At 54.3% G+C, this 12,358-nt stretch overlaps 1 protein-coding gene across 1 annotated transcript in view; it reads right to left on the bottom strand.

The window, feature by feature from the left end:
- LOC110563270 (Fc gamma binding protein) overlaps positions 1–11,678 on the bottom strand; it is a 36,571-nt gene extending 24,893 nt beyond the window's left edge. The window contains exons 1-5 of the mRNA XM_060366536.1: positions 11,624–11,678; positions 9,215–9,564; positions 4,573–5,143; positions 2,098–2,702; positions 222–783 (exon numbers count right to left, since the gene is read on the bottom strand). Coding sequence (XP_060222519.1) covers positions 222–783; positions 2,098–2,702; positions 4,573–5,143; positions 9,215–9,564; positions 11,624–11,678 — 2,143 coding nt within the window. The remainder of the gene's footprint in view (positions 1–221; positions 784–2,097; positions 2,703–4,572; positions 5,144–9,214; positions 9,565–11,623) is intronic.
- Between the last annotated feature and the right edge of the window lie 680 nt (positions 11,679–12,358).

Raw genomic sequence — 12,358 nt, 5'->3', positions numbered from 1 at the left:
ACTGGCAAGCAGACTGGGGGCCACCAGATGTCCTCCGTCATTACTGCTGTTGTCTAATAATTCTTGGGGTCCAGTTGCCACCCCTCAGTTCCGTGGCATGAACATAACCCCCTCCCCACCAGGAGGGGAAAGGGTTAAACATTGCTACTTGTATGTTAATGCACAAACAGGAGCTCCCCGCCCTGCCCCGCCCCCGGCTGACCTCGCTCTCGATTACTCACGGCAAAATTCCTTAGTTCTCCAGGGATACACCACGATGTTGTGGTCCTGGCAAATGGCGGTGTAGGTGGCCAGCGAGTCACATATGGGCTTGGTCTGGCCTGGCATTCGGCAGTTGTCATAGATGCACTCGATGAGGGCGCTGTTGAACGTGGGCTCCTTCCAGCAGTGCTTGAAATGGCCCTTCCTGTTGCTGAGGACCCTGCACTGCTCGTTGTTCAGCTTCACGATGTCTCTGTTCATGTTGGGGCACACGCGTTGCTCGTCCGTTCTGCAGCCAGGCCTGGTCGCCACCAGCCACTTCCTCCCGAAGTCTTGAGGGTCAAGGGCTAGGCTGTGGTTCTGTTGGCCCAGGTCGTCCTGGGCATTCCCATTAAAGTTCCCACAGAGCCCACACACGGCCTTAGCGTAGTTGCTGGGCACCTTGGTGGTCACATGGGTGTCCCAGTTGTAGCTGACCAGCAGGCCAAAGTCCGTGCGCACGAAGGCGTACAAGCCCCGGCGGTAGGCTATGATCTTTCCACCTACCGCTCGGAAGGGTAGGTACTGCTGGATGCCGTTCATCTGGGGGGAGACGCAGGAGGACCGACGGGTCAGGGTGGCTGCCTCTCCTGTCTCCCAGGGACTGACAGCACTCCAAACCTCTCCATTTCGTCTGGCTTCAAAACCTTTGCAATTACTCGTTTTAACACATGTTGTTAATTAATATTCAAGCCTTAGGTAAAGTGTCCTTTCAGAGGGGTGGGAGAGCATTAGTACCTATCTAGAGCCTTTCCATACCAAACGCTGAGGGATGCAGAGCCTAGCACAAGGGAAGTTCTGTTTCCCACTTTTAACTTGTCTACCCTTTTTATCTCCTCAAGGCACAGGCCGTCACCCACACTTCTCTATTATAATTGTGAACTATTGTTTTGAGTATCCAACAACTTATTTCTCCATACACACACATATAGGTTTTTTTCTAATTTTAAAAAATTATTCATTGGTTTTTTATTTACTTTTATGTATATGAGTGCTCTATGTGCCTGCATGCCGGAAGAGGGCACCAGATCCCAGTACAGATGGCTGTGAGCCACCCTGGGGTTGCTGGGAATTGAACTCAGGACCTCTGCAAGCGCAGACAGTGCTCTTAACCTCCGAGCCAGCTCTCCAGCCCCGATTGTTTTTCATTTTAATTTTTATTCTTTTTAGCGGGGTCTCTCTGTAGCACTGGCTGTCCTGGAACTCAGTGTGTAGACCAAGCTGGTCTCACAGAGAACGTCTCGTCTCTGCTCAGATTAAAGGTGTTCACCACTGTAACAGGGTCTCTCTCTCTCAATATACATACGTATGGATTTACTATATATAATATAGAATACGGCACACATTGCATATGGGGTCTGACTGTGTGTCTCTAACTGGCCTGAAGCTCAGTGTGTAGAGGTGTGGCCTGTGTGGGGGCTGCACTGATGGCCCCAGAATGCCCTCCAGAAGGCCAGCGGTTCACAGGCTAGGCTGCAATTTGGGGGATCTGTCTGACTCTTCCCTTTGAGCCAGAGTTTGTGTCACCAGGTCTGGCTGTTACTTTCCTTCCTTCCTTCCTTCCTTCCTCCCTCCCTCCCTCCCTCCCTCCCTCCCTCCCTCCCTCCCTCCCTCCCTCCCTTTTTTTTTTTTTTGCTGTTATTTTATTTTATTTTTTCTTTCTGTCTTTCTCTCTGTTGGGTGAGGGGTGTTTGTGGACTGGACTTGACCTGTGGCAAGATTCAAGAATTTCAGCAAAGCTCTCTTTGATCACAGATCGGGACTTACCGTGGATGTGCGTGCGAAACCTATTTGGAAAGACTGAGCGACTGAGCGCTGGAGCCCTCCCAGCCCGCGCACGCGCGCCGCAGCACTCACCAGCACTTTGCCGGGGTAGTCTCGGAGAATCTCGAACTTCATCTCATAGACCTCCAACAGCACGGACCGCGCGAAGCTCACGGTCTGGCTTCCCCGGCGTTCGTTCTCTATGATCACTCTGAAGTCCGGGAGGGACGGGTGCTGGCCGCAGGAGGCGGTAAACAGGTACGAGCACGTGCCCATGAAATTGAAGACCCGCGAGTCCAAGGACATGTAGTGCGGGTCCCCCGAGGCCCGGCACTCGCCGTAGTACTGGGGGAAGCACCCCAGGAAGCCGTCCTTCGGCCCACAGCGCTCGCCGGGCAGGCACCCTGATGTGTCCCGGCAGGTCACCTTCTGGGTGGCTCCATCACACGTGCAGCGCCGCTTGCATAGGTCGTCGGCGAACACTTCCTGACCCGGGGCCAGCAGGCGGCCCTCGAAGGTGCAGCCGCACGACGACACAGGCACGCAGAGGCCGCGACTGGCCAGGAAGCCCGGAAGGCACACGCAGCCCTCCACGCAAGGGCGCCCAGAGCAGTTGCTTGGCGCGGCCTCTGCGTTGCAGGAGGCTGGGCAGGCGGGGCTGCAGAGCTGGTAGTGGCTGTTGGCTGGACAGGACAGGGCTGGAGAGTTCAGGAGAAAAGGTGGGTCAGGCCAGTGTGGTGCTGCTTCCTCAGAGCTGCCTAGCCCTCAGCTAATGGCTCTCTTACCTTCTTGCTGCTCAGGCCCCAATGTCCTGCTCCACCCCCCCCCCCCCCCTGGGCAAGCACTCAGTGGGCAAATCCTGTGACCGTCCAAGCCCACGGACAATCTGCCTCCACAGCAGCCTCCTGCCTGCTTTCCTGCTCCCTGTGCTAACTGTGCTTCTCACAGCAGCCAGAGAGACTATGGATGCAGGATCAGAGCAGGCACCTCATCTCCTCCCCACCCCCACCTCCTGTGGCTCACCTCACTCAGGGGGAAGTCAGCTACTCCCAAGGCCCAGGGCTTGCCCTCATCGCCTCCCAGTCCCGATCTCTCTCACGCCCCTCCTGGCTCACTGCGCCCCGGCCTCAGTTGTCTGGTCCCGAGAGCCCCCACCTCAGGCCTTTGTACTCAGCAGCCATTTCCTCTACTGTTGATACTTTCCTCACACAGACTTTGCAGGTAAGAGCAAAGGCTACAGGCGTCCAGGTGGCCTGGATTCCAACCTCAGCTCTCTCCTTGCCAGCATGTTCCTGAGCAAAGGGAACCCTAGAGCTCTGAGGGTCCGTCTATACCTTAGCCTTGATTGGGTGCATGGGGTGTTGCAGTCCTGACTTCACTGGTTGTGTGGCTGGAATGAGGGGTGACTTAGCTGACTCCACCTGGCTGTGCCCCGGGACCCAGCATCATTGATTTCCTTTGTCTTCCCTGAGCTTCCAGAAGCTACTGCAGGATCCTGCTTTCTTTGCTCTGATGGCATTTCATAGCTGATCTGCTAACTGTCCCTCCCCACCCAGGATGTAGATTCTGCTGGAGTTGGGACACATTCTGACCCAGCACACTGAATCTTCAGCACAGAGCAGAGGGCCTAAGAAATGCTCATTCGGGCCATGAACTCTGCTTTCTCCTTTGTTTTGAGTTTGGGGAGATGCAGAGAAGGAGGCTTATACGACGAAGAGACATAATAGTGACGCAGGCAAATCCAAACAGTGGCTTTGGACTTCTGGCCCCTATGAAATCCTGGTCTTAAGCCCTGGGCCTTGCCAGTTTCTTCCCTCACCATCCTTTATGCCACTTCAGCGTCTCTCTGAGCTGTCCTGCAGGCCACAGACAAGCCAGCGTTGGCCTTCCTCTGTCCTCCACATCGCCAGCACAGAAATAGGCCGTTGTGAGGACGGGACCTGTTTGCTGACTGAATGCTTTAGTTGGTGGGCACCTGGCTAGGCATCTTAGGTTTAGTCCAGAGGGCACTTGGGAGTCACAGGAGTGTTACAGGCAAAATTTATATATTTTGCTTTACAAAAAAAAAAAAATTACAAAAATTGCAAATCACTGAATTTTATCTTGCAACTTGGCAGATCACTGTTCCGGCCAAACCTCTGAGGCTCCCTGGGCCAGGACCCCACATCCTTTTCCCCCTTTCTGGCTATTCCAGTCCTTCCCTTGGATTTCAAATTAGACATTTTTTTTTTTTCTAGGAAACACCTCCTTGTAACTTTCCCCAAGCCTGAATCTGAAACCTTGCTGGCATCCTTTATCGCTCTTGAGCTCCCCTGGTCTTCTCCTGCACCCTCTCCAGCTAATCTCCAGCTTTGCCCGGCACCTTCTTGCGCCAGGCCCCACTGCAGTCTCTCTGCGTTCAGCACTGTGTGTGTCCCAGCCTTGGGCTCACTGCAGCGGAGCTGGCGTGTCTCGGCCATCCCTGCATTGCCTGTCCCTGGGCTGAGGCGCAGCCAATGCTCAGGTACCAAGCAGAGGCAACGGCTTCCCTGACCCTCGCCAAGGCTCCCTGTCCTGGTTGTAACTCACGGCACTTGGTTCGTGACCTCCATTCTCGGACGGAGATGCCCAGGTCCACACAGGCTCGAGCATAGGCACTGAGGCCATGGCACAGCGTGAGGCGCTCCCCTCCGGTCACGCACATGTCATACACACACTCCTCCAGAAAAGGCTTGGGGTCCAGGAATTCATGACAGTCAGCAAATGGGCCTGTGGGAAGAATCAGCAGGCCACAGAAAACATCGTTCTGGAAGAGCTGAGCCTGGCTTTCGGTGCAGGAGGGACAGTTGCCAGAACAGCCGTCATCACACAAGACATCCCCGTTAGCCACCTTCCAGCTTTTGGTAAAGTTCAGGACATCGGCAGCTTGCTTCCCATCAGGCGTGAGGAAGTCATCAGCAGGATCTCCGTTATAGTTGCCACACAGCCCGGACACCTGGTCCTGGAAGCGCTTGGGCAGGCTCAGCGTCAGCTGGCGATCCCAGTCATAGGTGACCACCAGCCCAAAGTCCAGCTCTATCACGCCCTGTATCCCACTCTGGAACACACGCAGGCGGCCCTCACTCAGGGACGCAGGCAGGCTTGAGTGCTGGTAGTCAATCTGCAGAGAGACGGCAGCAGCGGTCAGACCCCTGTGTAACTCCCCTTCAGCCCTTCATCTGCTCCACTCAAGTCCCCAGCTCTAGCCACACAGGATGCCTTTCTTCTCTGCCACCAGCTGACCCTAGGATGCTTGCTCTTGCTGGCCTGGAGCGCTCTTCCCCGAGTTGTGGCTCGGTGAGGCTGTCCCTGCTCACCCTTTCAGCAGCCCCTTCCTGCTGCCTCTCCTCCTCTGTTTCCCAGTCCCCACGGCTTCTCCCACAACATGCATGTTTCCCACGTCCTCCATCTGTGTGAGCAACCAGAAGGCCACCTCACAGTTTTCTCTCCAGTGCCCCCAACAGCGCCTGGCAGAACGGCAGGCTCAATACAAGCATGAAGCCGGTGTGAGGAAGGAAGCTGGCAGGCCTGGTGGCAGCAAGGGGCAGCTGCAGGGAGCCAGGGAAACAAGCCGGATTCATGATCGTGAGGTGAATGGGTGAGAGACAGGAGGCGGTGGGCAGAACCAGTCAAGAGACAACCGCCAAGATGACAAGTCTGCTGGAGGGCTCCTGCTCATGGAACCAGCGTCTCAGGTAGCAGCGGGCTGTTTCCTCTCTGTTAAAGAACCAGCTTGTTCTTTAAGCTCTCTTATCCAGACCAGGCCCACATGCCTAGGAATGGTGCCGCCCACAGTGGGCAGGTCCATCCCACATCGCCCAATAGCCACAACAGTCCTTCACAGCCATGGCCACAGGCCAACTTGGTCTAGACAGGTCTTCCTGAGGCTTCTTTAAGCTGCGTCAAGTGGACAGTTAGGGCTAGCTAGCACAATCAGCAGGGGCAGAGCTGGGCACAGTGGACAGGTTAGCCCCCGGTGGGACGTCAGCTTGCCAGCCACCCCAGTTCATCGCTTTGTTTGCATTTGAGATCTGATCAGCTCCACTGCTTATGTGCGGAGGTGCCCTGGTTCCTACCTAAAATCCTGATTGGCCGAGAGCTTTCTTTGGACTGAGGGATCTGGTTTCTCACCTCCCTGTGTCTTTCTGGTGGTGAGGACATCTGTGTCAACCCTGGAAGCTTCTCTGTGTCACCTGGAATGTGACTCCTTTCGATTCATCCTGACTGACATTTAGCTTGCTGTTTTAATGTACGTAGCTCATGGGGGTGCCCCTTGAGCCCCAGCAGAGCTCAAGTCATGAACCAAGTTCATGACTGCATCTGCATAGAATGGGGTTAAAGTCTCTTAGCTAGTTGCAATGGAGATTTAAAATTCCCTGTTACTAAACTTAAAAATTAAAAAAATAAATTTCCTCTTAGGGGCACAATACTGCAATATTATATGGCCTAAGTGTGCATTATGTGCAAAAGAGACTTGATTTTTAAATGAGCCATTGGATTTTTATACCATTTTACAGTTGGAATTGTTTGTCAAAAGTCAGGAATGTGGAATGAGATACATATTATATACACACACATATATATGTATGTGTGTATGGTATGTATATATATGGTATATATATTATGTGTATGTGAGAGAGATGGACAGACAGAAAGACAGACAGATGGAGAGCAGGTGTCCACAGGGCCTAGAGGCAGCAAATCCCCTGGAACTGGAGTTGGGACATTGTGAATCACCTTGTGTGGGCGCTGGGAACTGAACTTGGGTCCTCTGGAAGAGCGGTAGGTGCTCTTCACCATTTTTATATAATCAAAATTCTTCTAAAAGGCCAGGGCAAATCTAGGGTATAAAATCAGACTTCAGAACCAGAACCCCCTCCTGGTTCACAACAAAAGCCTTGAAGGGAAGGAACCAGTGTCGCTGTAACGTTAAGCCCCGAAGATCTCCGATTCTCAGAAAATGTGCTGCTGCCGTTTGGTGGACGTGAGCTCGCTCCTCTCCCCATCAGTGAAGCTGCCGGGCATCAGGAGAGAGCACTTCTTCATATATTGGCGATTCTGAAACAGGCTCTCCCCGCAGAGTCCATCAGGGCACCCAGTTTTCCCAGTGTGCCCAACTGAGTGAGGCAGAGGGGAGCTCCCACTGAGCTGCGCCTGTCGGGACAGGCTAATGCCCAAGGCTAACCCAGGGGTTGTTGGATCCACACCCTGTTTCTACTCACAACCTGTTCAGTTGGTCAAAGGCTGGTGAGGCTCCTTGCTAGCGTTTCGGCTACACAACGCTGCTCTGGGCTGCTGGGAAAGCCCTAGTCTTACACAGGCTACCGTGATAACTGTCAGGTCACCTCCATATCCAGATGTGACACCAGTAACGAAACAGGAGGGACTCAGAGTCCAGCAGCAGCGGGTGCTGCCCGGGCTCTATCACAGAGATCTTTTCAGCCTCGACATAAAGACTCTACCAAGCCACAGGCAATGAGCTTGTTACGTTCAGAAGCCTCCAACAGTGTTTGGATGGTCTAGAGGTTACAAACAATTATGGAGGCAGAGGCGCGGACATCCCTTGATTGGCAGACTCAGCCTAGAAAGTCTACAGTGACCAAGGACATAAGAAGACCAAACAAGCCACCACCTCCCTCCAAAACATGCAGAGCTGAAAACACTTGGGAACTAGAGCTTTGCCCCCAACGGGAAGAGGCTCCTGCTCCCCGTGAGAACTAGCACGTCAACGGCAGGAGTCCAGAACAACCTGGCCAAGGGCTGAAGAGGCTTGGGGGTGCCCACAACCCACGTGGCTTCAGTGGTCCCTCCCCGTCACTGGGTAACAATGGACCGCGAGGGGCACGCTCAGAAGCTTCGTGACTGACACGGTTTTAACGCCCCTCTAATGCACAGAGCTGATCGCACTGTGTCCTGTTGTGAGAGCACCAGGGAGCTCCTCGGGGCCCGCTCTCCCACAGCCACTGCAGTGCAGCCTGGCTGTCCACCTACATTTCCTGTACGTACCAGAACGTCCAGTTTCACATTTGCTCTGTGACTCAGTGCCCAGGCCACCCTTTTCCCAGGAAATGCAGACAGAGGTGACATGGAGCCAGTGTGGTACCTAGAAATGAGTCATTGCCCTTGAAAGCCATCCGTTTGCTGACCAGGAAGAAAGGGATGACGGGACTCCACATGGAGCCTGCTGGGGTTCCACTGAAGAAGGGGCATCAACTCCCCTCTAGAGCAATGCCTTGTGTAACAGGAGGCACTCCGGGGAATCCGAGCCACGCTTCCGAAAGTTCCCAGGTGCCAGTTGCTCACCTGACTGCTCACCTTACAGTGCTCCTGTTGTGGCAGAGGAGAGCCATTTGCTCAAGACATAAGGTGCCAATGAAGCTGTCGGAGACAACCACTGGACAACTGGAGCTTTGCACAGCTCCCAGCGCTCCACTGCTGGGTCTGAAATAGCCTTACCTGTTTTTGTAAACATGAGTGTTCTCTGAACGCGTGTGAACCACAGGTACTGTCCACAGAGGTCAGAAGAGGGCATCAGCCCCCAGAACTGGACTTATGAGCCACCTGACGTGGGAACTGAACTCCAGTCATTTTCAAGGACAGCAAATGCTTTTGAGCCCTCTGAGCCATCTCTGCAGCCCTCTCCTTTGACCTTGTTTTGCCTCTAATTTTCATTCCTCCTCAGACTCTCCTCTTCTATAGATCGATAAACATCTACACGACGGGACCAAAGCTACTCGTACGCAATGACAAGCCTCACGGGATGTGTCGCCATACTGAGACGCATCACCCCAGATGAAAACTGCTGCCGCAGGGGTCAGGGCAGAAGTAGGCACTTTAGAGACCGATCTCCTCCAGAGACGCCAGCAACACCAGAGTCCCCAGACCCCTCCTAGAACGGGAGCCGGAATGATGGCTGTCCGTAAGGTCTGATCCCATAAGCCCACAGAGTAATTGCCGTGACCTTCAAGAGGGTCTGAAAGTCCCATGTTCTCCCCAGAGAGGCCACCTTCGGTCAGTCTCCTTTCTGTGCTTTCACCACCATCACCCATCTCCTCGGTTGGCTCATTTGGATGGCGGTAGAGCCTGCTCGTCCACAGCGAAAAGGGACTGTTTGGGGATCTAACACCAAGGGCATGGCTCCTTTTTTGGACTGGTAGCTCCAAGGCTAAGCTCACAGCCTTGGGGAACTCACCCGGGCCAAGCCTGTTTCTCCGTAGGCCAGGGACACAGTGTGGTTGTAGACGGACACGGTGACCAGGCGCACGTAGGAGGCTTTGCTGGTGCTGCGGTGCTCATTCTTGGCTTCTACTTTAAAGGCCAGCAGGGCCTCCTTGGCGCTGCGCAGCTCGGCCATGGTGTAGGTGCAGGTGCCCATCATGTCGTAGCGACGGCCGTCGAAGGTGGTGTAGTGGGGATCGCCGTGGGCGCGGCAGACAGCTGTGGACTCTGCCACACACCTGGCCTTGCCACTCACCATCTGGCAGCGCTGGCCAGGTGAGCACTGAACGCCGTGGCAGGAAGCCTGCGCTGGGGCGAGCCGGGCTGGGGAGGGAAGAGAGTTGGAAGCAGAGTTAGAGATGTCCCTGAGGTCAGAGCCTCCTACTGTGTCAACTCCGCACAATTGGCTCACGACCACCCTTTCACGGGCTGAGGCTGAGGCTCGCAGGCTCGTGGACATTGCTGCTCTGAGCTTCCTGACGCCTCAGGGTTCCTGACTCCACAGTTTAACACAGCGTGGCCCCGAGGAACGGCAGGAGTGGAGAAGGGCCAGGAGCAGCCCCTGAACTGTTCAACTGCTCATACCATAGCCCTCTTCCTTGTCTTCCCAGCGGGCTGGTAGGAAATGGAAGACGGGACAGGGCAGTGTGGGTAAAGTGATTCCAGCCCAATGCAGAAGCCGGGCGTGGTGGCAAGTGTGTTCCTGGAAGGAGCAACGACAGGCAGATCCCGGGGGCTATCTGGTCAGCCAGTTTAGCTGCCTGAGAGCCCCAGGTGCAGAGTCTCAAAAGCAGACAGACAGGGTGGAGAGGGGTCAGAGGAGGGTCACAACATTGACCTCTGCCCTCATACATGCTGGGGTGTGCATACCTGCAAACACAGACACATGCAGAACACACACACACACACATTTTTTTTTTTTTTTTTGAAGGAAGGCAGAGACACAGGCAAAATGGAAAAAAACCATGGTGCAGGCGGCCTCAGTCTAAGTCTTAGCCAAGACCCCTAGCACAGTGCTCTATAGTAAGTGCTCTGGCCTGCGTGGTCTAATTTGCTAAGAAGGAAGCTTCTTCACAGAGGATGGTGAAGGGTGTTGTAAGGTTGTAATAAACTAAAATGGCAGCAAGATTTAAAACTGAACCCAGGACAGAGTATTATAATTAACTGTTATAATTATTTATTATGTACTCACCCCCGTTCTAATATTCAAACCCTAAGTGTCCCTTGAAGCGGGGTGTCTTTTTAGCCAGGCTAAAGAACCCCTGGGTCTAGGTTCCCAGTTTGCAGAAGACCATCTGGGAAGAAATAGCCCTTCCTGGTCAGCCTCCAGCCCTCAAGAACTCTCTCTTTCTGACCTCCCACCCACAACTGGGGGTCATCCTATACCTCCCTCATCTCTCCTCACAAGCTGATCTAAGGACTTTGCTCTACTCTCACCACAGGCCTGTTGCAGGGGGAGGTCTGGCTTTGCCCCTACTTCATGACCGCAGAAACCGAAGCCTAAAGAGTTGGAGTGACAGGCTGAAGGCCACACAGGCACTGCTGGGGTTAGCCCCAGGCCCTCTGGCTCTGGCCCTGTGTCCTCACAGCTCCCTGGTGGCAGCTTCTGAGTGGGCTGAGCCTGAAGTCACACACAGGGCCGGGTCCTGGTCCTGTCAAAGGACTATGGACCTTTTAACTCTGTCAAAGCGCAGGAAGCGCCCAGGGAGGCTGGAATGCAGAGCGGCCCCATCCTGGGGTCCTTTGGGTGACTGTCTCTGGATCCTCTGACTTTGAGCAGCAGCAGTCCTACCTGGGGGTGCAGAGCAGCAGTCTGCAGCAGCTCCAGCTGTATTAGCTGCTGAGGTATCAAAACATCGACCAGCCCCTCCCAAAGCCTTCCATCCTGGCTCCCTGGTTTCCATTCTACAACCTCGCCACAAACCAATGTACAAAGGCTGAGGCTGGGACAGTGGGGGAGTCTCAGTACAGTGCTCTGATTGGTATGCCCTGCGTCGCTCTGGCTGGTAAATATTTTGAATCTTATTCTTGGCGGAAAGGAGAGAATTAAGGGAGGATGCTTACGGTGAGAGGTGGGTAGGCCAGCTGATGGTGAGAGCTGGGGAAGAATAAGGAGGAAATGTAAGAAAGGGGTGAGCATGGGCTCAGTGTCCAGGGCTCCAACAGGCACAGAAGCATCAGTAGACTTTTCAACGCTCCAAACATGGCAGTGGTGGCAGGGAGGGGAGTTCCACCTAATTTTCCTGCAGTTTCTCACTTCCGTATCAGCTAGCCCGGGAGGTACTGGGACATGATTTATGGAAGGTTTACACGGGGAAGATGCTAGCCCAGGCAGCTATGAACAGCTATGAACAAGGACGTGTATGGGTTCCATCTTACTTACCCCACAGGAGGGTTGCTCCAGCCCAGAGGGCCCACCAGCTCCACAGGGATCCCATGCCTGCAGCAGGGAGAGACAAGGCTCGCATAAGGTTCTACTGTCCTGTCAGAGACCGTCATGGAGACGACAGAAAGGGGCTGTCCTGGGACAGGGGATGCTGGGTGGAAGGAAGGCTGAGGCAGGGAAGAAGGTTGTGTAGATAGGACCAGGTGTGGACTGCTGTCTATCCAGTATGTTGGGGAGTGAGTTAGGGGAGTCAGAATCCAGGGAAATGGCTGTAAGAACTGGATATCCAGATGCCCTGAGGGAGGAGACAGAAGGTCTAGAAAAAAGGGAAGGAGGAAATCATCTGTCCTACTTCCAGAGAGAACCTCATTCCTTCTCACCTGCTGGATCCCGGAGCTGCAGGGTCAGACTGTGGACTGAGCTATATAGTGGAGTATCTTGTTCCCTCAGGCCACATCATGGCCCCCTGCCAGGCAGATGATGCCAGCTTCCTGGAGGAGGCTGCTGATATCAGGCCTGAATATCATGACCTGAAGTCGGTCCTGAGGTCCTGTGAAGGGCAGAGACTCAGAATAGCCTGTGTTCTGGGCTGGGTATGAGGTCAGCTGGTGTCTGCACCCCAGGAGCTCTGGAAAACTTTGGTCTGGAAAGAGTGATGTCCTTAGAGGGACAGCTGAGGGGCAGTGCGCCAGTGGACTGGTTCCTTGAGCAAGGCGGTGGGCAGTGAAGGGT

Source organism: Meriones unguiculatus, chromosome 14 (genome assembly GCF_030254825.1).
Source record: "Meriones unguiculatus strain TT.TT164.6M chromosome 14, Bangor_MerUng_6.1, whole genome shotgun sequence".
NCBI lineage: Eukaryota > Metazoa > Chordata > Mammalia > Rodentia > Muridae > Meriones > Meriones unguiculatus.
This window is presented reverse-complemented; position numbering and strand designations above follow the sequence as displayed.